We start from the raw sequence: 22572 nt of genomic DNA on the forward strand, positions 1-22572 counted from the left end.
CCCTGGACGGTGCCAAGCGGCCGTCTCTTGTTGGAATCTGTGGTTAGGATGATTTGTAATTCCTTCTGCTGCTGGGAAAGTTAGGCCATACAAACCCAGGTCACCGAGGCCACACTTCCCACTCAGGGGAGATATCGAAACACCTGGTGTTTCTCTCTCAGGGGGGGAAAGTAGGTGTCGCAGAAACACTCTTACAATCCAAGGTCTCCAGCCAGGATAGTGTGTCTAAATAGAGACAGAGAGAAGTGTGTTAGATGTAATCCCACGGGTGCATATAGCGCTCAAACTAAAAAAGGACAGTGCCTGACTTTGAACTTGAAGAGCATGAGGTGATTGATGACATATGTCCTGGCAAATGTGCCCTTTCATGCATCTGTCAGCCCATATGACATGCAGGTTGCAGTCCGTGTATGCAAATCCTAAAATGTATTTCAGACTTGCAAGTTGATAGTTGAACTATTGATTTATGAGCAGCCACGTGACAATATCAGTGACACAGCACAGTGGAAAAATACCTTTTTGACATAACAGAAATGATACAGTCACTTTGTTTCATCTGCTGTCGGCCTTCATGTGTTTATGAATCATCTAGGATATCATAACAGTGCAATAACCCCGTCATATTGTTATATTGGCCTATTTAAGTATCAGGATCGTAGGCTACAGTGGCTTTCCACGTGGGTTTAACAACAGTAAGAGTACATTAATCATCACATTTATTTGTAATAATGTCCTATTTGCAATTCATAAGAAGCCTGCAGTTATTTTCCTGAAGCGTCGGTCATTCTCCCTCCCGCCTCTATCGGCCCCCTATACAGGGGCCCCTGCCTGGTCTGACCGAGAGTAAACCCGGACAGAGGGGGAAGAAAAAAATAGAGAAAAAAATGTCAACATTATTATCAGAAAGCACCGCACGGGGCAGCCGGGAGCAGTGCGCGTAAATCACCTGCTCTGCTTGTTTACGGGGCAATTAAAGGGCGGTAAATCAGCCACACTGCTGCCTCTGAAGACGGGGAGATGTTATTAGTTTTATAGTCAGTCATTAGATTCATCATTACAGCGCGCGGGCTCGGAGCGGTTATTGTCGCCTCCTGCGGGGCACGTTGTGATTCATTTCACATGTTCCTCAAGAGGAAACGACTGAGCTCTACATTCGTGCACAGGCGGGGCCTCAACAAAATGTCATATTTTTTAATAATAATTACAATCATAACCATTAACGCCGTCAGATTTCGCAGGCTGCAGCATGGGTCGAACTTATAGAGAATCACACGCGCGCCTGCGTGCAGAAAAACACAACTAGTCCAAATGAATTGAACGTGCGGTTTAATGTTAAACTGTTAAAACTGCGCAGAGCGGGATTCGAACCCCCGCAATAATAAGTCTACCAACATCTTAACCGTGTGCGTGTTCCTGCCCCCCTCCCGCCGCGCATAACGCATGAGTAGGCGCGCGTCTCCGCGCTCAACGTCAACATGTTTTCGTCCAGCCCGCTGCAGCATATGGCACCGAGCGCACGCGCACCCGCCGTTCCAGTAACAAAATAAACAGTCTTACCTTTTTCAATCAAAGGCAATATAATCCCAAAGCGAAAGGCGCGGGGAGTAATGTGTGTATCCGTTGCATCCGACGCGGCGCTGTGTTGCCAGAGCAGCTTTTGCCCTTGAGACTCGCCATGCAGCGGCAGCAGCAGCAGCAGCAGCAGCGGCGTTCAGACTGGACTGAGCCCACGGAGTTGTACTATATGACCGTCACGTGACTGCCAGTGTGCGTTCCGGGTGTGAGTCTGTACTGTAGTGGGACATGAGAGGCTGCTGCTGCTGAAGGCTCGTCTGCGCTCTGCAGCCCCATTGGTCGGTGGCGGCGGGAGGGAGGCGGGCTGTGTCTCCGTCACTCAGAGGTTCTGCTCCGTGAACAACATGCGGGACGCCCCGCTGCAGGAAGGAGAGCCTTCAGGACGAATAACAATCACGAGGGACGGGCGTGAAGTGGGTCAGATGGACGCAGGGACTCATGTTTTCATGCAAAGACACAGTTGTTGTTGTTATTGTTTTTGTTTTTTACTTGAATGGGGTTATGAGTGTTTATGAGCCAAAAGATCAGATTGCTTTATGTTTAAAAGTGATGTATTTCCTTAAATGATCGACTGATTTAAGCAGAGCTGTTTATTCAATTCAATTCAGTTTATTTTCTTTAGCCCAAAATTACAAATTTGCCTCAGAGGGCTTTACAATCTGTACACATGACATCCCTGTCCCGGGACCTCACATCGGATCAGGACAAACTCCCCCGAAAAATAGCCTTTCACAGGGAAAAAAAGAAAACTTCAAGAGATCAACAGAGGAGGATCCCTCTCCCCGGATAGACAGAAGCAATATATATCATACAGATGTCCTGTTTATGGCCTTGGGGCCCAAGTTAGTTAGGTTTGAGTTGTATTTATTTGCACAGGTTCTAAGACATATATGTATATGTCCCCCATAACTTTGTTTTGTGCTGAACATCTTAACAAATAAAACGTTCTGATTTGATTCTTACACAACCGTGCACCATACTGTTTCCATCGAGTGTTGCAGGAATGAGTCCTAAAACCAATGGATATCTAAAAGAAGGAATGGCCATACGCCACTGAACTCACCTCATGTATTTTATTGTTAAAGAGCATCTTTATTATTAATAACTAACCAACCATCAAACTATTTATTGATATTCAAGAGGGCCCTTCCTTCTTCTATGTTCCTGTGAGTCTGCATTTTTGCACTTTGAGTTCCACTTAATTTAAAAGGCGTTTTAGGTTCGATGCCTGAAATACATTTTTCAAAGTTCCTCATTCTAACTGGGAACACTGGTTTCCAGTATATGCACCCCACTGGTGTGGTGAACTGCCACACAGCTTAAAGTCAGAGGCACACATTCCTCTGAGGGCTTTTACTATCTTATATTTCTAATAGGATCATCTGTGTGTGTGTGTGTGTGTGTGTGTGTGTGTGTGTGTGTGTGTGTGTGTGTGTGTGTGTGTGTGTGTGTGTGTGTGTGTGTGAGAGAGAGAGAGATGTGGATCTCAATGGGATATCCTGATAGATAGAGCTTTACTAGAAGCTTAACTAACAAGGGAATACCAACGGGAAATAATGTGCAGGAGAGCGATAACCTGAAAAGGTCTTATTCATCGTTTCTACTTAACTCAAATAAAACAGTGTGACAACTATTTGCATTGGTTATGACATAAAAAAGTATTTCTTTAGAACAGTAATAGTTCAATAGGAACTTGAAAAACGAGGTCATACAAACAAGGTACAACATGTTATTCCAGTAGCTGCTTCCGAGGTGTTAGTAGGTGGATTCTGTTACCATGACCAGAGCCAAGCTCCCTGTTTCCAGTCTAAACGAAGCGAGGCTGCTGACCTCTCCAGTTTCACATTCGCTATGCAGACATGAGAGTGGGATCAAACTTCTCATCTAACTCTCTGCATGAAGGCAAAGAGAGCATTACCTCAAAAGTAGGGAAAATTAGAAGAGCAAGTAAAGCGACAGGTCTTTCGGATCTGTTGCCCATTAAAATGACACAGCTTTGGAAAGTTTTCTACTTTTTACTGGAGTTTTCTACACATTATGAGAGGAAGAATAGTAAAGGCCTCTACACAGCAGGGATGTGATGAATAAACGACACAAAAATGTGAAATACCCGTATAATTTATGTCTTGGGCTTTTATTGTGAAAGGTAATAACGGAAATAGTGGACTTTGTTGCCTTCGTCAAGGTTTAAAAGACTTATAAAGTTTGCCATTTTGGTTCTGACTACAAAGCCTCTGTGTTGTTGTTCCATCAACATGGGTGCAACTCAACTCTGTTCTGCACAACGCGATTGGTTGATGCTTTTATTTGCGGTGCGAAAGCGCCCCAAATTCGACCCCGTTCCAGAAAAAGGCAATGTCACTTAACCGTTGGAAAACCAATGTATTGGCACAGGGATTAATTGCATGAAGAAAAGAAAATGCTCCCGGTGTGTAAAGGCCTCAAGTCACACGCAACTGCAAAAAAGGAGTACGACACAATAAGGCTTATTTACATTGTGGTTCTTAATTGTAAAGATAGCAAAGATGCAGATGAGTCCAGGTGACATTATCCCACCCACAAATCTGTACAAAGAATACCAAATTCATCAGAATCATCATCAAATCAAACTTAAAAACACACATTTAAAACATGACATGCAAAGGATGATAAACCATTAATTTTAATTTTTTTTAGAAAATGGTGTTGGTATTGTTTTCAGGTTTACAACTTAACTTAAGGAACAGGTGCCCATGTTGGTATTTTACTCTGCCAGCAATCTGCTACCTTGTAGTTGCAGTTGCACAGCTCTGTCCTTCAAAGTCAACCAGCCAAGCTGTTGGAATTGCGGTTTGCCAACTAGCTTTGACTAACTTGCTCTGAGAGATCAGAAGTTTATCTTTAGTGTCTTTCCTAGACCTTCAAACCACAAACAGCTTCAGTAGTCAAAGCAACTCGAAACAAGAAGATTGGCTTGCAGTCTTCCTCTCATACAACACCAGTGGCGGGCCGTGCATTTTCTACCTGGGGCTTCTGTGCCGTCTGATACCATATACATACATACGCGCATGACGGGATTTTGTGTCATTAGAAACAAAACATGACAAAACAATCCAACAAAACTGCGGCACTAAAACACTGGACGAGCCACGATCAGAAGGAACGATATTTACTCTATAATAAAAACAACAGCATAGATACATTAACACAACGCTACTTGACTGCAGATGTAAAAACACAAACAGCAGTTCACTCACATGCTGTTCACTTAAAGACAAAGTCCATCCTCCTCTCTTTGTTAACAAACAGTTCATTGACGTAGTTGTACAGTTTATCGGTGCCCTTCAGTTCCAGTAACAGGTCCTTCTCGATGGCCATGGTGAGGACATCCAAACCCCAAGTTGCATTTCTGAAATAAGTTTTAGGGCTGAAAATGTCCGCTCGACAGTGGCAGTCGCCAAACATGCCCATAACCCTCTGTGAGAAAGGCGTTGTCAGTAAATCCGCCACCAAGTCTGTTTCTCCTCCTCCTTCAGCCATTGAGTGTTAAAAAAACTACACCAAGAAAAACACTAAAAATGTCATAACTTCTCTTAAATTATAAAATAGCTATAACTTTATGATTCTGTTTAGGCCAGCAGAGATGGCTTAGCTGGCCCTGACAGCCCACAACTGTACAACACATTACGAAAAGTTATTTCTCTTTTTTTGTGCACGGAGTGATTTGTGCACCTGCGCAAGCTCCTGCAGTGCAGAACCGGTTGTGCTTGGTTCAGTTTTGGAAAAAAACATGATTAAGGTTAGAATAACTGCACTAGTTACGTAAAAAAATGTTGCAAGGTCGCACAACACCGTAAGGTTTTAAGGTCAAATAAGTCTTCTTTTTATATATTTTACATGAGACACAAACTGTGGTCTCCTGGGTGAAAGTCCTGTGTTTGTCAACCATCATCTCTGACCTCCGCCCTCTCCCTGACCTCCTCTCTAAGTGGAGCTCTTTACATCACGTCACCTAACTCCCTACTAACTGCACGTCCTGGCTCACGTTTACGTTGGTCATATTAGTAGTGCAGCGCATCACTTTTTGTAGATGTAAGAAGGAACAACTAAAGAGAACAGCCTGCGCTTTAATGTCAAAACAACCACTCTCTCTCCAGCCAAGCCACTGTCTTTCAAAGCTGTGTTTATTATGGTTCTACATCGCTGAGTGAGACTTTTAAAAGACTATATTCCACTGGTGCGCCCTCGAGCAGGCAGGTTTGCCCAGCTGTCAGGGGTTGGAGATGTTCAAATGTCCTTATTTTTTCCCTCGCCATTAGTTATAACAATATATTTCAATACTTTCAGTGGAATTCCGTGACATGTGGGCAAACTCCATCTGCTGAAGAAGATCATGCGACATCATCAAAAGCCCTTGAGCGGCTACAAGCGGTGAAATTGTTTTGTCAAGCGGCTGTTTCAGGGGTCAAAAATGAACTCCAGTGTAAATCCTCTGCGCCTCCTGCTGCTACTGCTCCCGCATGATTACAACTCAACATCAGCTCACTTGCTAAGCCGTCGGCCGGCCTATCAGAGGCTTTTCAGAGGTAAGTGTGGGTCACTAGGGGTCACCGGCGCTCTGAGACATTCGTAACTGGCCCCACAGCTCAAAGAGGAACTCACTCTCTCAGGAACAACGTGGGCGAACACACTCGATCTCATCAGGAAGTGTTTCAAAAGTATTAATTGTTCTCCACTGTGCCGTTGTGTTTGTCACGCCAAGATTTCGAGCGGCAGCATGATCACAGAGGTCGGTATTCTTGGAATGGCAGCTGTAATCAGGTTTGGCTGCGAGGTGGCAGACTTTTTTCTACCTCACATTTCCACATTTTAACGCCTGGAGGAAGTGGCTGAAAATAGACTCTGAGGCAGCGTTGTGTTCTTGATGCTTCTCTCTGTGATGTTAGTGATTACACGGGTGGTCTGTCTGTTCTGATGGGCCTTTGTTCTTGGTTCCTGTCGGGAAAGAGAGAGCGCTGACCGGTGATAGAGTCGAATACACAAGGTACCAAGTACACATGTAAGTAAGTGCATTAAACCACGTCAAGTACAGGACAAAATATGTTCTAGTCTTTGATTAACAAGGCGATTAAGTATTAAATGCAAGATGCATGATCAGCTTGTTGAACACTATATAATTTGTTAAAACTAGACCCGCCACCAATTTATACAAAAGCTTGACTTCATATTTTAGCCCAGGCGGCGTACTAATCTGTAAACATGACACGGACATATTATCATCTTGGTAAGTTAGTGATTGTGTTTAAGAAGAGTTGCCTTTTTAGCATTGCAGGTCCAACGTAGCTAGGCCTTGTAGTTTTTAACTAAACATCACTCAAATAGCAGTAAACGGTGCATTGGTTGGAGGACTATTGTCGGCGGCGGATGAATCCACGTTTGGTGCTCTGGTGGAGGAACATGTAACCTGGTGCAACAGGAGCCATGTTCCCATAAATGTACATTTTAAAGTATTGCATGAGAAAAGCTGTATGGAAACAGCCAAATCTGATCAAACTTGCACAAAAAAAAGGTTTTTAACGTTCCTTAAATGGGATGTGGAGACGCCTCCTGGCTTATTTTCTACACACTACCTGTTGATGCAAACGTGCCTAATTCACGTTTTTGTATTGGTGTGTAGAATTTAGAAATTTCGCTCAAAATTAGCTTGACAACTGAACGTAAACTAACTCACTGATGTGCTTTAGTCTCCCTGTCACACAGAGGAAGAGGTTGTATCAGGCTTGTTAGTGGATCCATGTACTGTTGGTGTTTTCATGGGATCTGTTGAGAATAAGAAACATAGAATATCACCAGACATTATTGCTCCAAAAGAAGGGATTTTTAACGTGTATATTCTGCAGGTCATCTCTTTGGATTCCTCCTGCCCTCCCCTCTGACCCCCCAGTGTCTCCACTGGAGGACAAAGGAAAGGGCTTGACCCGGCTCTGGATGGGGACCCATAATGAACTCATTAGGTCGACCGTGTTGTGCGACAGGCCCGTCTGATCCCACTTGCCCTCTTAATCCAGCCATCAAACCGCTGGAGCCAAAAGCCATGAGACGGTCCCTGCAGGGCGGATCTGGCCCACAGATTACAGGCTCAGTCTGGAGGGACTGGAGTGCCGCTGAATCACGGATTAGTCGCGTGCCTTTGCCCTACTTCTCCCTCTCTGTCTCGGCCCTTCACCCAGGGATGTGCACAGGCACTCAATTCTAATTTTCAGAAGGCGGATGTCGAAATCTGGTTGCTCTTTCCCTCTAGAGAAGTCTGAGGAGGCCACATTACTAATAGATAGAGGATTCATTCCAACCAGATGCATTTTTTTTCTGCCTTTGTATTTCAAGTGTGAGTCAAGTTCGAGCCACAACAAGAGAAACATTTAGATCCCTGACTGGATGTGACTTTCACTTTTTAAGAGATTCAATTACATATTTTCTTTCTTTTAGGAGAGAACTTCTCAACCCATTTCTCTTATCTTTGTCATATTGTGTTTATTAAAACCTTTTTGTCAAGATGCCCTCCAGACACCTGTCATGTGTTCACTTTAATCAGGAGAGATTCATTAACGTCAGAGTGAACGCCCATAATCAGCTGAGAGTAGAAGCCGAAAGGGAGAGAGAGAGAGATTTGTGAATGAATGTAAAGAGTCTTCTTGATTGGACTTTCGCTAAGCTTCATTTACTGATTATAATGTGGAAGCTATTCAACATGTTCATTAGAGACAAGTAGATATTCCTACAATCACTTTGTCATACAAGACATTGCAATACTGAAATTGCCTGTTAGGTTGGGTCTCTTTTTAGGCAAAGACGATTGGTTCAGCTCAGGCATTGAATGTCCAGCAGGGGGCGACTACTCTGGTTGTATAGAAGTCTATGAGAAAAAGACTCTACTTATCTCTTGATTTATCCCCTCAGTAAACATTGTAAACATGAGTTTATGTTCTCAATCTCTAGTTTCAAGTCTTCTTCAATACAGCATGATGTTCATTTAGTAAATGATGGTCCATTTAGAGTCAAACAGACCATAAAGCAGAGGGTTCTTTAGGGCGGGGCTACTGCTACCACGGCTTCATCCAATCTGGGAGTTATCCGTGTTTTTGTCTCGCAGCTTTAGCCTTTCCACAGTGTGTTTTCAGCTCATGAAAGTTAATATTAACCTTTTTGGTTGCCTAAAAATGTGTTATTCAGCATTCAGTTGTCCGATGTCATCGTATAACAAACCAATGTCATCAAAATATCTATAAAAGTATAGTACGCCATAGGAACGTGTCAAACAAATTAATAGTCTAGTATCTCATAACAAATGCTATAGAACGTAATTAAAAAGGTCAAGAAAAGTAATTGTTTGGTATGTCATAAAACGTAAAAAAAAAAACATAATATAGTTTGCTATACATTTTCATAATATTTGGCCACAATTGATGCCACTGTTGGGTCATAGTTCCGTGACTCCACTGCGTTCTAGCTCGGCTGACGTTAGCACGCAGGAAGCTGCACGGTGATGTCTTAGTTTGTTACTCCAGAGATGGAAACTGAACTGTGTCTGAAGGAGGAGAGACAAGTGTTGTGTGTTGTGCACTTGTGTTGTGAACTTGTAATGTAAGACTTATTTTGTGATTGTCTGTTTGCATTCATGCAGTGGCGGGCCGTCAGGGCCTGCTCAGCCTTCTCTGCTGGCCTAAACAGAATCACAAAGTTAAAATTGTCATTTTTTTTATAATATTTTGTTTTGTTTGTATTAATTTTTATAATTAAAAGTTATTATTTTATCATTTTATTTCACAAATACACTACATGTATTATAATTATTTTTCCCTACTAGTTTATTTTCTCATTGCATGCTGCTTAAGGGTCTGCTTACAATCACATTTCACCTCTGATTCTCTGTGGAATCGAGAGCTCGTTAAACTACACGGAGAGGCCTGCTAGCGTTATGGAACGTGTGTTCGCCACAGGGCCCGTGTGACCACTAACGTGCGCTGTGATTGGTCAGTGTGTCAGTACACACTGATAAACTGGACAACCACATCGCTGAATTTTTGTCTTTAATGAAAAGCATCTGGTAAGTTTCCTGCTTTTTGTGTTTTTTCATCTGCGGTGGCGTTGTGTTGATGTGTCTATGGTGCTGTTTTAAGGGGGTTGGGCTGGTCAGGTGTGTCAGTCAGGACGCACATCATCACCGAGGCGAGGTTGGAGGCGTCCGACCGAGAGGCGCTGCGTAACTGTGAGTTGCTCGGCGGGGGTGTCTGCTGGTGGTTGAAGTGGCTTCGCGGCCGCGCCGCGATCAGCTGTTAAACTAAACAGCATTCATGACATGCGTGCATAAACAGCTGCCTTCCCATGATGCCACAGGATAAGTGACACATGCATAGGGAACTTATGGAAATGTAAAGATTTTATGTATGAGCGCAAGTGAAGGTGCCTGTGTGTTTGTTCGTCAATTATGTGACACATTATGGTACACGTGTGTGTGTGTGTGTGTGGGCCTTTTACACAGAAGACATTTTGTCATGTCACAGTAGGATACGCGTTATATTTAGTGTGTGTCGGACGTTCCAGTGAGCTGGATGATGGAGCCGGGCCATGATGGATGTTATTAATGTCTCCTGTGTTTGCTCTGCAGCTAGATGCTGCTGTGATGTGGAGCTTCTGGGGTCGAGGCCCAACCTGCACACTCAGTCCTGCAGTCTGTGAGGGTTTGGTTCTAACCCCGTCAGATATAAATCAGCATTATATACAGACTTTGCCAGAGGGAATTACCCACAATTCCCAGCAGTGTGACGTTAAACACAGGGTCACCAGTGGAAGCATGGAGACGTAAACAAAGCGCTCTCCATGACTTGGTCGCCATCTACTGGTTTGGTCATAGTACTGTCAAAGAGAACGGCTGCTTCGGGTGAACTGGCCCTTTAAAACAGGCCGCTGTTGTTCCTCCAACACAAACCATAATATTCAGGGATTATGGGAAATGCTTGAGTGATTGAATCATTTGGCAGCATATGGCTGCATATTGCTGCTATTATCACCACAATGGTGCTCAGTTTCCTGTTAAAACAAGATGACTTAAGTTCTAACTCCCTATTTTTCATTTTATTTCTAGTGAAACTTATGTTATCACAAGAACAGTTTTTCGTAATAACGCATAGCATCTTATCTTTATGGGTCACAAACCCATCGTCTCCTTAAAAACAGAGTTTTCTCATTATTATTACATAAATTGGCGTGTAAATTGGATTTTTTTGTTTCCAAAACTTTATTTCTGGGGCTCCACCAGAGTGAATTTGTGCGTAAAGGAGCGTTCCATTCCCACATCACTGTAAACTATCTAGAAAAGGTAAAACAGAGACAGAGCTTTACGTTTGATAAATCACAACTCCTTTTTCTGCATGTTAATTAAAACATAAATACTTGTGTAAACATGGAAAAATCACTTTCTAATAGATTTGCAAATGTTTCTAAAACCCTGTTTTGTTATTTCGGAGATTTAAGTGTAGCTTGAGGGGGGGAATTAATTATACGGAGTCCCTAGCATTTAATAAAACTTAAACCATATTCATTCCCTCAAAGTTCTAATTTGAACACGTTTCTTGTCATTACAACGCTTGCTTTAACGAGATACACGGGTTTTGCGATAATCATTTTTGAGGAAACTAAAATCAGATTAACTTTTTGCCATGGTGGCAGCAACACATTGCCAGCAACAGAGTGGTGAAAGGCTCTCCAGTGTTACGTTAGGTACGTTACCTGGACCGGCAACGACTCAGCAAATCGTTTAACTCTTCATGTTGGATTGAGCTGAACTTCATATTTTAGATCCTCTAAACAAGGTTGGTATAAAAGATGTACTGCTCGTTATAGTCACTTGCTTTCCTTTATGAATCCTCCATTTTCTGCACGGTCAAAATAAATCCATATTCTCATGAAACTAAAGGAAGGAAGGCCTCCACACGACAGCGTTCTGATTGTGCTTTGATTCTTTAATTCATCTCTGTGTTTGGCTCTGCCATTCTGTAAACCCACAGATAAATAATAAATAACAGAACAGATACAATAATAACAAGGTAGTAACTTGTGACAATGCATATAAACACATGTACAGGCATGGTTATTTTTTTAACTTGGGCTTGCTGCGGCCGTAGAAACAAGAAAAGAAAAATCGGACAAACCGTAAAAAATGTAAAGCAGCCACAAAATAAAGCGGATGCCCCGCCAGTGGAGGAATGCACAACGTGAGGCGTCTGTAAGGCAACTGGAGCGTAGACAGCGCACTGTGTGTATGTGTGTGTTCATGAGTGGCCACGTGGCACCATGGAATAGACACCGTTCAGATCAAAACCCAGGGCCGCACGCCCTCGGGTTCCATTTTGGTACAAACTGGACTTCAGAAGCAAACAAATCCTCATCTCCTTTCGTCAAGGTGCGTTAACTGTGGACTCGCATCCACCCTCTTCATATGAATGTGTCCCAAAAGGCTTTCAAAGTCCTGGGGAAAAGACGATGCGACCGTTTGATGGGCGCCAACCCTCTCAGAGTACGTCCGTCGGTGTAATCGGCAGACAGCGACGAGCTCCATCGTCGCGGCTGACCTCTGACCTGCGGCGCCGTGCTCGTCACTCCAGGTCCTGCAGGTTGATTGTGCTTCCCGTGAACTGGGAGTTGTCAGAGCCGTTGTCGTCCTCCGTCATCACCGAAGGTTCCTTTTGAGTAAACAGTCACACAGCTCAGTTCTGGTATCTAAACTCGGGTTGCAAAGTGACGGACACGCTTCAATACAGAAATCACCCCTCAAAGGAGGGACACTGTAGTGCTTTGGTGGCATTTAGTGGTGGGGCTGCAGATTGCAACTGAAAACCCCTTCGCTCACTTCTCCATTTCCAGGACTCTGCGGCTCATCTTACCATAGTTTCACTAGATCAGGGGCATTGTATCTATTCGTATTAATTAAATTCAGTGAGGTCCAGTTAGAGAGAATTTCCTCATCAAAAGGTCTGGAATGTCACAATAACGTCTGACTTTATTAAAATAGCCAACAGTTGTATTAACGTGTGTATGTAGTCAACCGTGTAATTAATATCTCTACAATATTTATTATTACAGATTTCAAATGGACCTGGATGGAATATAAATACAGAATTTGAAAAATGTTCATGAAATAAAGTACTTCATTTTAGACTTAACTGAATTGTCAGCTCATTCAGTGATGTCAATCAAAAGAGCCACGATATTATACTTTTCTCATCTTCTAAATAGAGAAAATATCTGTGAAAGCTCTCGTTTCAGCTCTATTCTCCTCTCCGGTACATCATTGTTAGGATTCTGATCATATTGGGCTCTTAGATTGAGATGTGAGAGCGCGTCACATTGCTGCTTTTAATGATCGCCACGACGTTTAGAACAGGAGGGCAGCAACCTTTTAGTACGTCCTCCAACCTGCATGTGCAACCACTTGACGGAGCTTAGAGGTGCGTTAACAGCGTGTCCACAACATAACCAAAATAATCACCTCCATAAAGGGGAGCTCCGATAGATTGCGTTGGAGTTTATTCTCAAGCGAAGGACAAAAAGGAGAATTTTGAACACATTGTCAAGGACATTCGACTCTGATTTTCCATGTGTTTTCAATAACTAGAAAATGTGTCCGTTTGAGGTTTTCTAGGACGCATGGGAACCCTGGCGGTGCCAACGCTGTGAGGTTGAACACAGCTTGGAAAGGTATTCTGTTCAACTGAAATGCCACCAATAAGAAAATATGGGCTGTCAAGTGCAGCGGTTTGTATGTGTTTCTTAACAAGACGGGACTCAAAAAATGTTAATTCCTCATTTTGTATCTATATTTAACAGTCATTGTGTTCCCTTTCATTTCCATTTGTGGATGTATTCAAATAAAAAAACGCTTTTAACCTCACTATCACTTGATGGAGTTGTGTTAAAATAAATAAATACAACTTTTCCCACCTGTAAAATGTTGACGGGCAGGTCGGCAGTCAGCTGAGAGTGGGAGCTGGAGGGTTGAGAGCTCAGCTGGAAGGCCAGGTCTCCATCACTGGCCGGGTCGTCCTGCATTCACACACACACACACCAGCAGGTCTTACAACAGCAGCTATGCTTTTTTTTCTCAACACATGGATCAATGAAGTATTTGAATCAGGTGGGGAACAAATTGTATTACAAGGAGATGTCTGGGGCCTCACCTGCAGCAGCTGAATCTGGACATACTGGGCCCCGGTGACGGGGTCCCGCAGGGTCAGGCCCCCATTGGCTGCTGCTGCTGCTCCTTCACCATAACGGACACCAGAGGGAGCCGTCGGCGTGGGAGCAGAAGCTGCCTTCACTCCTTTGGTTTTCCTCTGATTCGACCCTGAAGCCCCTGGATTGAGCAAAAAGACGACGTCACTCGCTGTAGTTCAGTCACTTTGGTCTCCCGTCTCGTCTCGGAGCATTAAATGAAGGCGTGACATCCGGCCGTGTGTCTTACCTGAGGAGGCCGGAGGACCTCTTTGCTTCTTCTTTTTGGCCAGCTGGATGGCTCTGTAGTCAGTCCTCGCTGAGCCGCCACTCTCCTGAAATACAAAACAGGACCGCATAATGAACACACACCATGGAGGCTTTTCAGGGTTAATACCTGCTCAGTCAAGCTGCTAAATAATAATACTACTTTGATTTTATACAGCACTTTTCTGAATACTCAAAGACACTTTACATAGGAATTATTCACCCACTGATGAGAGGAGCTACCATGCAAGGTGCCACATCACCATCTAACATTCATACCCCGTAGGCGCAGCTACGGGAGCAATTTAGGGTTAAGTGCTCAAGGACACATCGACACAGGCTAGCGGAGCTGGGGATAGAACCTGCAATCTTCTGATTGGAGGATGACCCCTGCTCACTACTGCGCCACAGTCGCCCTGAAATTCACATCATAGAATACAACAAACAAACAAATCTCCTTGAAAGACTACTCCATTGATTTAGCATTGTACTCCTAGAAGATAAGATTAAACTTGATTGTCCGTCTTATCGTATCCTTTAACCTCATCAGACCGATGATGGACCAAAGATCAAAATCAATTTACTTTTTTGTTCCTTGTTAAGACGTGGCTCCTACATTACCCACAATGCAAAGCATAATATATGTGTTATTACTGTGTTGTTAGCAGCTAATGTTGCCTGTAGAAGAGGTCTGGGAAGGTCACTTCTTTTTACATTTTTTTTTGTATTTTCAAACTCTTCAGCCCCACCAGACCCTGACTCGAGTGACATCACTCGAGTACATTTCTCACACAGGTCCATCTGGAGAAACGTATAGCTTTAGAGAACTTCACATAAGCAGTAGTCCTCGCAAGTCCTGTAAAACGTGTATAAAACCCCTTTAAACTGAGCTGCACAGCGGCATGAAAACTCACCAGGAAGCTGCTTGGTGACATAGCAGAGAGTTCCGGGTCTTTCTGTGGGCTGAAGCTGCTGCTGTGACCGGGGAAAACAAACTGGGTGAGGACTTTTTCTCCCTCCTGAGGCCCCAACACCTCCACGCAGCCCAGCAGAGGCCCCGCCCCCCCCGGGTCCCCCACCTCCACCACCTTGGTGGGTGAGGCCAGCAGCTCGGCAACAGGGGCCGCCACAAGGGAGGCAGCGGGCTCCACGCTCAGGGCACACGAGGAGCTGAGTGGGTGCTGCAGAGCCGGGTCCACAGAGGCACCAGCACCCTGCATGGTGAGAGCCGTGAGGGTTCCCAGGGCCTCCGGGGTAACAGTCTGCACATCGTCCAGATTGAGCGTGCCCTGTGGGGGCAGGACGTCGCCCACTGATCCTTCCAACCCGTGGTGGGGGCCCATGTCAGCGCTGGCTGCCAGGATGAGAGGGTCCCCGGCTTTGGCCAGCGTGGCGCTAGTGCCGGTCCCCAGAGCGGTGCCGACCGAGGAGGGGTCGACGGTGAGGATGCCCGAGCTGACCAGAGAGAGGTCCATGGTGAAAGTGCCGTTACAGCCGCTCCCAGCGACGGGGATCCCCACCCCGAGGCCAGCAGAGGGTGCAGGCCCACCAGGCACAGCGGAGAAAAGAGAGCTGAGGTCCAGGTTGGTCAGCTGATCGCCCCCGGCAATTCCGGGCCCGGCCACCGTTGTTGGGGTGGAGCTGATGAGCTCGCTGCTGGGGGTCAGGGTGGGCGTGGTCTCCATCTGGCTGAGAACATCTGGGATGGAGAGGGGAAAGTCTGGAAATGTTATGGTAGTAATGATTGTGTGGAATAAATCATTCACGTTTCATACAATTTTACATCAACAAACCAAATCATTAGTTTGGTAAAACATCAGAATCACAAATAACAAATTAATGTTGAAAATGTTCATTCATCTCACGACAACAACTCTTTTTCAAAATAGTAAAGTGTATTTTTGTGGCTGAGACGGTAATGTTAACATAGCAGTGTGGTGTTTCTCATCTAAAATATTGTCATTATCTCCACCAGGAAGATCATGAGAATGAGTGAGTGTGCTGCTCTGTGTCTGTCCACAGCTAATCTTCCATACTGCTGCACCAAACTGAATAATATTCTTGCTGTCGTCTCAAGGACCTCTCGTGGTTGCGGTGACTAAAACGCTTTGACAACACATTTTATTGCCCGTTTCATACTGCTGTTAACTGCCTGCTGACTCCTCACTCACTACTAACCGTTCCCAGCCCTTTCTCCACATCCCTACGCTCAATTTTTTAGTGCAACTCATTTGCCAAAGAAAAGTGAGACAATAAAAGTTAAAGATGCATTTGTCTAAAACCTTCTTTTTTCAAATGTTCTACAGATATCACGATAATATTGTGATAATGTAAATTCTATAAGTAGTGTTATAAGTCATTTCCTTTAAATGCATTGCTGTGCTGGTCACTAACCCGGGCTGAGGTGGTGGTGTTTGAGCATGTGGCTCTTAAGGCTGCTGCGGGAGGAGAAGTGCTTGGAGCAGTTGGCCATAGGACAGCGAGTCCTCAGGGTGCTGGCGTCCTGCTTATGCTTCTTGGAGTGGATGTACAGGCTGCTGCGTGCTGAGAACTTGGCATTACATCCTGAAGGACATGAAGGAAACAAACGCCAGAAATTAACTTTTCAGATGTGAAACTACTCAAAGTGAAAATAAACTCATTTTACTGCAGAGACAAAAAAAAAAGAAAAGGAAAACTCTTCTTCCTTTCATCTGTAACTGAGCTAACAGTCTTATTTGATAATATGCATTGTCACGAGTTACTTCCCCCATCAAAGAGTCCGTCTCCTATACTTTATTTTTGGTACCTGTACGTACCTTCCGCATGGCACTGGAAAGGCTTGGTACCCAGGTGGATGATACTGTGACCCTTCAGATGCTCCGCCCGGGTGAAGGATTTCCCACAACCCTCCTCTGTACAGACAAAGCGTCGGTCATCTTCGTGTTTCCTGATAAACACAGAAGGACATAGGTCAGTATTAAGTACAACTGGTGGACGGAGAGAAAGACTACATAAGAAAATAGAAGGGAAACAAATGGAACTATATAAAAGCTGATATAACACAGTGATATGCAGAGGGACCCAAAACCTCCAGTATAATGAAAACATACTGGTTTTCAACAACACTCACATTTCCCAAATAAAGCTGGACTGCAACGGTAAACTGAAGTTTATTAAAACAAAATCAGTATTGTTGTATAAGCACTTACCGTTTATGTCGTAGCAACTTGGACATGCTGGTGAAGGACCAGCCACAGCCCTCCGAGTCGCAGACAAACGGCCTCTCACCTGGAAACAGGACATTAGATGTTAATTTACCAGTGCACCTACGACCAGCATGACCAAGAAAGATAACTTGTGGCTGTCTAACTTGGGGCTTAACCCAGGCTTTCTGCTGTCACACAGCTGGCCCACATGTTCCTCTTTCGGTTTAGAGGATTCAGTACAGGCATATTCTTAGGCTACATCCACACTACTACATTTACATTTTAAAACGCATATCTATTCCTACGTTTACACCGAGCGTCCACACTAAAACTCCGGGGTTACCTCGTAGTGTGGACGGACGGAAACGTAGACCTTTGAAAATGATGACGCAGACTGCCGCATTCGCTACTTGATTGTGTCTTAGCAGTAAAGTCCTTCCCTGATTCGTCACGCCGCCAGAAGAAAACAAACAGCTTTGATTACTGATCGACTCGACTGTTTAAATCAACATAGATAACCGATTACAGGCATTAAACTTGTTGTCTATACTAGCAGCTGTTGTACAGTTCAAATCTAGATTTTAAAATTCTACTACGGCCGACGTGCAGAGGAGGCAGATGTTATTGGAGAGATTAGCGAGCGGCGTGTCCAGCGGCGTTGAACACAAAACGGAGGACTTTCCTTTTCTTATCAATGCTTATTTTGTTCTGCACAACTATTGTGAAGTAAACAAAGAAACGGTCAAAGAACAAAAGCATACATGTTCTCCAGTACGACAGACTTCAGCCACTAGGAGAAGAAACAAGTAAGAAATGCATTTTGACCAAATTTATTGACCCGTAATCTAGTAAATTTAGATTTGTATGTGTTCATTTTAAAGTACATTTGATTTGTATGAGAGAGGGATAGAGCAATCTTAAGTATCAAGCCCGATATTGTTTACACCGGCACCTGCATGCCAAGTGTATGTGAATAGTCATGTAGCAATCATTTCCATGCGTGTTAGTATGGAAAACGATGCTGAAACGCCCGTGCGGACGGAGATCGTTTTTGTTTTAAAGCCTTGCTTTTGAACGAAAACGTATTAGCGTGGATTGTGACAATATAGTGTTTTGGAAAAATCTGAAATAAGTGAACAGAGAACAACACATTAGTAGCGTCATGTGATTGGAGGATGACTTATTCTTTCAGAAAACAGCCTCACACATTCACACGCTGGACAGCGTTCCCTCCCTCCCACTGAGGGGAAGTTATAGCAACAACATTGACGACTCTAATCTTGCATCAGCTCACCAGTGTGACTTCTCATGTGGATTTTGAGACGACAGGCCTTGTCGTATGTCTTGTCGCAGCCTGGAAAGGTGCAAGTGAAGTGGCCCGTTTCTCTGAAGTGAGTGCGATTGTGGGAGAACAGGGCACTGAAGGTGATGAAGGTTTTCTCACAGCCTGCACATGACAGAGGGAAACATGAAGGGCGACAATAGTAGATGGCCTTTTGGATAAAACCCCAGACTGATAGAGAAGATAAACATGGTGGGGTGTGTACAGTTTACTAGCATCATTTTCCACATTAGTGACTCCAATGGCTTTGTTTTGAGATGATCTGCTTCATATTCAGCATTGTACCAGAACATCTTCCGACAGCAGATTGGAGAATGTGTATAAGGGGGAATGATCAAATAGAAGCAAAGTATTTATAAAGAAATCCAACATTCAGCTTGTGTTACCTGGGAATTCACACTTGTGTGGCCTCTGCGGCTCGAAGTGGACCCGCTGGTGATTGGTGAGTCTCGTAGCGCTGCGGAACCTCTCGCTGCAGACCTCGCAGACAAAGGCGTTGTCCTGCTCGTGGACTTTAAAGTGAGCTTTGAGGTTGTAGACCGTGGTGAACCGCCGCCCGCAGCCCTTGAACGGACAGGTGTGTGGCCGCTGCTTGTCGTGGGACTGAAGATGCCGCTTCAGCTTGTACGAGGTGGCGAAAGCCCAGCCGCAGCCCTCTACGGTGCATTGGTAGGGGCGTGGGTCCTCGGCATGGTGCAGGAGGTGAACTTTGAGTTTCTGCCGGGTGTCGAATATGCTGCAGCACCCTGCTTCTGGGCACCCAAAAGAAACCACTGCCTCTTTCTTGGACCGGATCAGCGGCACAGACTGGAAGTCCCCACTGTCACAGTCGGCCACAATGGTTTTGGGAGGTGGTGTGACCAGATCAGCCTCAGTTACAGCGCACAGCGTCCCCGCCTCCTGCTTAACCAAGGGACAGGAGTCCAGAGATGTCCCGAGCTCTGATAACGAGCAGTCATCCACCAGAGCCAGCTCAGAGTCACTCACAGACAAACCAGGCCGGGGCTCTTCCTGCTGGCTGGAGCTGGACACTGCCAGGGTGCTGATCTTCCCGATGGATTTAGTGCCACTGTCATAGTTGAGAAGAACAATGTCCTCATGGTCCTTCATGCCTAGGTGCTCCTTCAAGCTGACCATGTCGTCCTCTTTGTGCACATACCCCTCTGGTGGGGCAGCGAGAGTCAGTATCCCGTTCTCTATGGTCACTATGATGCTTTGGTTGTTTATGGTGATGGTACCGGAAAAGGTTTCACTCGCGGGCGGGCTCGCGGAGACCGTGACCGGGTTCGCGCTGCCCTGCAGCCCCGCTGGGTCGGAAATAAAGTCCGAGGTGTCCATGGCTTCCGCGACGGCCGAGCTTCCTGAAATCAAGGCACTGCTCTCGTCAACACGGGGGTGCGACGAGAGCTCCCTGACCAGTTTACTGCCATTGTTTTCGGTGCAAATCTGACCACAGATCTTATCGCCGTATTTGTTTGTCAAAACAACATCTTCGACGGTGTGGTGGTATACAGTCTGTTTAGCGTTACCCACGGTGGCGTTGTCGTTTAGCAAATTGAAAACATGGTCGGCTTTTTTCAGGGCCTGGGTATCAAGACAGTTCAAGTTGTCATTAGATCCATACAGAATAACGTCACTGCTGTTCCCAACCTCCATGGAGCCACAGGGGTTTGCATTAGAGCACTCTGGTCGTTTACCTTTTATTCGGTCGCCACCCTCCGAGGACACGCCCGGCCGCTGTTTACTCGCTTCGTTGCCGTCCTCTTGAACGACATTAAAAACAACATACAGTTCCTGGGTGTTTTTATCAGCCCGACTCGCCGTGCTGAAGCTCCCCGGCACAGTAGCGCTGTGGCTGGCCAGTGACGGCGGCTTGAAGGTGCAGTCCTCACGCTGTTGCCGTAAAACTGGAAACGGTAACGTTAACTGCCTCAGTGGCATCGGTTCCTCTTCCCCTTCAAACAGAGGCAGCGCCATTTGCATTACAGTGTCCCCGCTTTCTACCCCGTATTTCCAGGCAGTCTTCACAAACTCTCGCGAACCGAGCAGCGCTTCGAGCTCATTGTCTTTCTCCGTGCTCACGTAATGAAGTCCGACATTCGGCCCGTTGCTCGGTAAATGTGTTTTATCGGTTGGTTGCGGTTTGCTGATAGGCGAACAAGCCGCTCCGCTGCCATTTTCTGCCAGTAGGTGAAACGGCGATGTCCTTGGCCTGGTGTTGTTGTTGTTGTCACTGTGTGGCTCAGGCTGCCCCAGTAGTTCATCCGCTTCATTTTCGGTGGAAATAAAATAAGGTATCGGGCCTGTCGCTGATTGAAGAGGAGACAAAGCGGTTCCGTGTAGGGCGCCATGTTGAATGTGAATGTTTTGGGCACCAGAAAGCCCCTGCATTTCCATCTTGGTATCCCTGTAGCAGCGACACAGAAAAGGCCCGCCCTAGTTGACGGAGGCGTTCCAGAGAGCCACTGCGCGGTTTACAGCAGGCCGGATGCTGCCTTTCCGGCCGGCATGGAAATGCTATAGTCACGGGTGGAAGGGAAAAACCTCGGCGATTATATAATGTGTATACCATTTTATTAACTCCCAAAGCCCTGTGAAACTGCGAGTGTTCCGCCAAACAGCCTTTCATGGTAGCTTTTTCTCAGTTTGACATGTCGGAGAATAAGGGCTTGTAAGCCAGACTAATGCCTAAATTGACGAACACACTAAATGCAACCATATGCCAAAAAACACGTCTGTGTTTCAGTTTGCCACTTCAGTATATGGTAGCTGTAAGAAAGTACACAAATTAGGCTACAACATTTTACAAGAGGCTAGTTTAAAAAAAAAATATATATATATATAGGCTCAGTATGCAATGTCTATCAAACCTTGTGGTAGGATCTACGAGGAGTACCTGAAGGCAGCGTTAGTATTATTGTTATTACCAATGAGTAACATATGTAGATATACTTGTATTAGCCATTCTCCCAATAATGCTTTAAATAGAAATGTATAGCCAAATTATTTCATAATTTAAGAAATAAACATTCCAAATCACTGTCAGTGTTTTATTTGTCTACTGTTTTTCCACTGAGGGGCAGTGTAGTAATAGGAAACATAGAAATAAATCTTCTCAGAAGAAACACCAGCTTTATTACCACTGTTAAACCATTATTTAAAGAGCATGGCACCCTCAGGTTCTACACAACACTTTTAAGATTCACATTTTACTATTACAATTAAACTTTTGATTATAATGTTTTGATGGTAAAAGCATGTAGTTGAGGATAAAACATGCCATAGCAAGTACGTTAAATAAATAAAAAAAACGTAATGAATTCTTCACCACACTCAGAGTATACTCATATAATATTACAAAGTTTGAAAACCTTCTATAATATGTGGGTTAACAGAAGGAGAGTGACTTCATTGTCTGCTCAGGTAGACGTTACCCCACTATATCTTTATATAGATAAAGATTGTTTGCTGCTATATTAATGCTCTGAATTTCGAATTTAGCACATTTAAGCTGGTGTAATCAATATATTTTTTTGGGAATAGCTACCAACACCAATCTGTATATTAGGAAGTGGGAATAAATGACAAACACAACAAATTGCTGAACATTTCAGCCATGCTATTTTTTTTAATAAGATATAGAAAATAAAAGGAGGAACATTAATTATAATAATTCACTTTTTGACTCTCTCTCCCGCTCCTTCCCCCCCCAAAAAAAAGTACCCTGAAATACTGTACCTTTTGATCATTGGTCCCTAACATTACCCAACAATCACTGTCAAAAAAGTCACAAACTACAAATGAGCCTTAAACATCATCTTTATTTTGGTTTCTAAGCAAAAGCTATAAAACACTTGACAAAACTAGAACTCAATTTTGACCGACACAAATGAAGACAAAGACATATTTAGAGTATCAAGAGAGAAACAAAAAGGAAGGAAGGAAGACTTTCAC

General features: G+C 44.5%; 1 protein-coding gene across 1 annotated transcript; it reads right to left on the reverse strand.

Annotated features, from left to right (window-relative positions):
- Nucleotides 1-11563: 11563 nt before the first annotated feature.
- On the reverse strand, nt 11564-21015 carry LOC306737252 (zinc finger protein ZXDC; the record flags this gene model as incomplete). The annotated part of the gene is made up of 10 exons (XM_079218967.1): nt 11564-12293; nt 13552-13653; nt 13788-13963; nt 14072-14156; nt 15003-15787; nt 16483-16653; nt 16887-17017; nt 17280-17358; nt 18571-18723; nt 19005-21015. The coding sequence occupies 10 exons, from the start codon at nt 21013-21015 to the stop codon at nt 12207-12209; spliced, it is 3780 nt and encodes a 1259-aa protein (XP_079075093.1). The 3' UTR covers nt 11564-12206.
- Nucleotides 21016-22572: the final 1557 nt, after the last annotated feature.

Source organism: Taurulus bubalis (genome assembly GCF_910589615.1).
Source record: "Taurulus bubalis genome assembly, chromosome: 5".
NCBI lineage: Eukaryota > Metazoa > Chordata > Actinopteri > Perciformes > Cottidae > Taurulus > Taurulus bubalis.